The sequence below is a fragment of the Amphiprion ocellaris genome, chromosome 4 (genome assembly GCF_022539595.1).
Source record: "Amphiprion ocellaris isolate individual 3 ecotype Okinawa chromosome 4, ASM2253959v1, whole genome shotgun sequence".
NCBI lineage: Eukaryota > Metazoa > Chordata > Actinopteri > Pomacentridae > Amphiprion > Amphiprion ocellaris.
In genome coordinates, this window is record NC_072769.1 from 28815202 (window position 1) to 28819573 (window position 4372).

A 4372-nucleotide genomic window follows, 5' to 3' on the forward strand; every position below is an offset into this window, starting at 1 on the left:
GGGTGTGATCGCATCTATACGTGCAGGTATTAACGGAAGCTTACGCAACTCATAAATGCAGATGGATACACAAACACACACTCTGAGCGATATCTCCGGCAACCAACACAATCCTCACCCACAGACGCACACATTCCACAACAGTGTCCTCACAGGACTGGAAAGAAACTGAACCCTGGTCCTTAAAGGAAAACAAATGTAGGTTCTGCCAAGCCCACGGCTGAACTGTGAAGGAAACCTCCCTCCTTCCCTCCCTGCCTCCCTCCTCCTCCCAGTCAGGCCAGGCCCGCCCCAGATCCGGCACTATATCAACAGCCTGCCTTGCTCTATCAAACTCCACAGTCCTGCCAGAGTGTACAGCTGTGTAACGGTCCTCTCTCCTCGTGTATTCTCTCGACCAGCAGACAGTCAGCCACGATGTTTTACAGCCAGAGCATCACCTCCGGCGGTCCTTCTGTCTTGAGGCAGAGCCGCAGCTTCACCTCCAGCGCTGTTCCCCAGAAGGCTCACAGCGTGTCTGAATACAGCCTCAGGGGTGGCCCCCGCATTTCATCCACTACAGTGCGCACAGTCTCCTCTGGATTCAGAGGCTATGGAGCTGGAGCTGGCATGGGAGGCAGCTTTGGCGGGGGTTTCGACCTGTCCCTCGCCGCTGACCAGAGCTCTCTGCACCTGAATGAGAAGGCCACCATGCAGAACCTGAACGACCGTCTGGCCTCCTACCTGGAGAAAGTCCGTTCTCTGGAGGCGGCCAATGCCAAGCTGGAGAAGCAGATCAGAGAGTACTACGAGCAGAAGGGGCCTGCAGCTGAGAGGGACTACAGCCATTTCTGGGCCATCATCAACGACCTGAAGGACAAGGTATAGTGTGAGCTGAAACACCAGACAAGTCAAATATTTGCTGTGCTGTCAATGATTGTCAAGGGAGGGCTTTTAAAGTGTAGAAGGACTACAGACATGGCAAGAGACTGCATGATCTGTGGCACTACTGAATCCTTGGTGTTTTGATAGAAAATAAAGAATAATGTCATCTAATCAGATGCAGTAGAGAAGATATATTAGTATGCAACTCTGGCAACTGGGCAATGAACTATGTAATTAAGAAAAACTCTACTATTGTTGCTTTCTTAAGATCCATAACGCCACCATCAACAATGCCAACATCCTGCTCCAGATTGACAACTCCAAACTGGCTGCTGATGACTTCAAAACCAAGTGAGCACCAATTGTCAAACTCCTGTAGATCTTGATCCATGTAAGGCCAAACGAGAAGGGTGACGGTCTCATATTTGTGTTCTCTACTCTTCAAACTAATCAGATTCGAGCATGAGCTGATGATGCGACAGTCAGTTGAAGCTGACATTGCCAACCTCCGCCGCCTGCTTGACCAGACCACCCTGACAAAGGCCGACCTGGAGATGCAGATCGAAGGCCTGCAGGATGAGCTGGCCTACCTTAAGAAGAACCACGCAGAGGTGATTGATTCACATCCTCTACTAATAGGCTATCTATCCGAGCTATGAAAGCAGGACATGAGTCATCACACCTGTAAAGCTTCTTAAAACTCTGCAAACAGATCTTAATGCTTGACTTCTTTTTCCCCTGTTTAGGAGTTGGCAGCACTGCGCTCTCAGCTTACCGGCACAGTCAACGTGGAGGTGGATGCTGCACCTCAGCAAGACCTGAACAAAGTACTGGAGGAGATCCGCGCCCAGTATGAGACCATCACCGAAAAACACCGTCGCGACCAGGAGGCTTGGTTTAATGACAAGGTAAAAGGATCTTCTCATAAACAAAGGCATCATATTCTCACACACTGCAAATGACCGGGTTCACTCCCTCAGCAGCATAGCCTGTAATTAAATATAATCCTATGTGAAACCGAGACAAGCGTTCACCAAAACGTCTAACCGTGTCTTTATTTCTCGCTCCAGACGGCAGCCCTGAGCAAAGAAGTGGCTATCAGCACAGAAACAATCCAGACGTCCAAGACAGAGATCACTGACCTGCGGCGCACACTGCAAGGCCTGGAGATCGAGCTGCAGTCTCAGCTCAGCATGGTGAGAAAAAAGAAAAAGAAAACCCTGAAACCCAAAACCATCTGTTCACATCTCACTGATCTTGCCTTATATGAGCAAAATTCCCGGATCCCCATTCTGTCAGGGAGAAGTAGAGACAGTGATAGAGGGTAGAGAGTAGAAGGGAGGCCTTATTGCAAGAATCAAGGGAGGGAGAGGGGAGATAAGAAAAATGGGAGCAGTGGAGACGCGAGGGAGGGGTTCCTGCTCAGGGAAAACATTTCACAGACATCTGTTCAAATTCTGGGAGACATAAAAGTGCTTGAAGAAAGCTGAAGGAATGCTGAGCTGGACGGCTAAAAAGTCATGCTCCTGTGGATTATCTGTGCCCAGCTGGAGTCAGTCAGTCAACACTCCCTGCAAAACCACACATGTAAAAGCAGGAGAGCACCTTATGTATCTGCCTTTTATTCCCTCATAAAGGGATCTGTGCAAACAAAGCCAAGCTTTTGTGTCTGACTTACTGAGTATAGGGAGTGGCCGGCGGGTACAAACTTCAAATCTTGAGAAGTGTCACAAAAGACTAATTGCAGTTAACTTGTTTGCAGGTATGAACAGTGATGTATATGCGTCTTAATTTATGTGCATGAATTCTCTCTACAACAGAAAGCTGCACTGGAGAACACGTTAGCAGAGACCGAGGCCCGTTACAGCGCCATGCTCGCCGGCTACCAGAGCCAAATCAACATGCTGGAGGCAGAACTAGCCAACGTGCGCGCCAGCATCGAGCAGCAGGGCCACGACTATAAGATGCTGCTGGACATCAAGACCAGGCTGGAACAGGAGATCGCAACCTACAGGAGCCTGCTGGAAACAGAGGAGTCCAGGTAGACACTCTAGCCTGGATTTGTGAAACCATTTCCATCATACAGCAACCATTTTTATTAGAAACTCACTGTTTCTCTCTCCTTTTCTCTCCCCTTTAGACCAATTGGCACCGGTAAGTGAAGTACATTTTAACGCTACATTACGAAGCAACAGTAAATTCATGTAATAAAAACCTGAGGTACTGCTGTCCTAATTTTTTTTCCTGTCTTTTCAACAGGGGGCACAAAGACCACAATCACCACCACCACTGTGCGCAGCTAGAAAGTCCAACTGGCAGGACAAGCTGTTCTCAGACACACACACACACACACACACACACCAACTAATAAAAGCTGTTACACGAGATGAGTAAAAACTGTACTGAAAACGTATTAAAAGCTAAACCCGTGTTAAAGTCCATGAAACAGTATTTTTCATATTTGTGGGAGAAATTCTCTTTGCACTGTGTGTGTTTGTGTGACCTGTCTGAAAAATAAATCTGCTGGTGAATATAACAGCTGTGTTGTTTTGTGACTTTATTGGTTCTTCAGAAAAAAAAGAAACTGAGTTTCTACATCTTTTACCATAACATGGCTCTGTTTATGAAGTTGCCATGGCAACTATATTAAATTCTGGGAGGAGGGGTACACGGTGGAAGTCTGTTACGCAACAGGGTCGTAGTCAGGAAAGGCTGAACAATGGTTAACAGCTCCAGAGTGGAAAGCCTGAGTATGTAGAGGAAAGGCCCGGCTCTAAAAGCTCTGTTGAATCTGAGACTCTCAAAACCCAAACAGAACAAGGAAAACTCAGGAAAAAAAGTGCAAGTTATGCGACCAAGTAAAACGAATGACCCCAGGGTTTGCCCAGAGAGGTTTTTCAAACAAGACACACCCATATGGTTGACTAATCTTTGCCCTGGAGGCTTTTCAACAGTGTTACATGAAGTCTGAGTAACTGCTGTCACCTAGAAACAGGAACACACACTTGGCTCAAGTCAGAAACACTGAATGAGAGTGCAAACAGTGAACAAAGGGAGTCATTGTGGAGGTTGGTGCTATCAAGGATGCAGCTTTATGAACTTTGATGATAGCAAATGACCAATGAGCTGTTATGCAAACGCATCATTAAAGGTGGGGTGACCTCATGTATATGTTGTGTGAAAGAGACAGGACTGTTGTGTTTATGTGCTGAGCGTTGTTGAGCACAGGGGGAGAGAAAGTAGCTTTAGAACCATTGCACTCTGCGCAGGTCAACACCCAGAGCCTCTGAAATTACAGTGAAATCCTGTGAAGAGGTCATAATTCTCAAATGATGGTGTAATGTTTGCTGGCAAAGAGAGGAAGATTACAGAGAGGATCAAACTGCAATTTCCAACCGCCTCTAAGGAGCTTCATTCACCCATATTTGGACTCACTTGGTTGCACACCAGTGTGTCCTCGGTGCTGATAGTTCTTGACAAAGCTCTCACAGTTACGCTTGTAATTTGA

General features: G+C 47.0%; 1 protein-coding gene across 1 annotated transcript; it reads left to right on the top strand.

Annotated features, from left to right (window-relative positions):
* The first annotated feature begins 329 nt into the window (after nt 1-329).
* On the top strand, nt 330-3400 carry krt94 (keratin 94). The gene is made up of 8 exons (XM_023266845.3): nt 330-861; nt 1133-1215; nt 1319-1475; nt 1611-1772; nt 1935-2060; nt 2685-2905; nt 3005-3018; nt 3124-3400. Exons 1-8 carry the CDS (start codon nt 418-420, stop codon nt 3165-3167), a joined length of 1251 nt encoding a protein of 416 aa, XP_023122613.2. The 5' UTR covers nt 330-417; the 3' UTR covers nt 3168-3400.
* Nucleotides 3401-4372: the final 972 nt, after the last annotated feature.

Excerpts from the sequence above, each read along its gene's own strand:
- krt94 (XM_023266845.3), top strand. The coding sequence starts at position 418 with ATGTTTTACAGCCAGAGCATCACCTCCGGCGGTCCTTCTGTCTTGAGG. Across the intron at positions 1,216-1,318 it reads GCTGATGACTTCAAAACCAA|ATTCGAGCATGAGCTGATGA; the intron begins GTGAGCACCAAT and ends CAAACTAATCAG. Across the intron at positions 1,773-1,934 it reads AGGCTTGGTTTAATGACAAG|ACGGCAGCCCTGAGCAAAGA; the intron begins GTAAAAGGATCT and ends TTCTCGCTCCAG.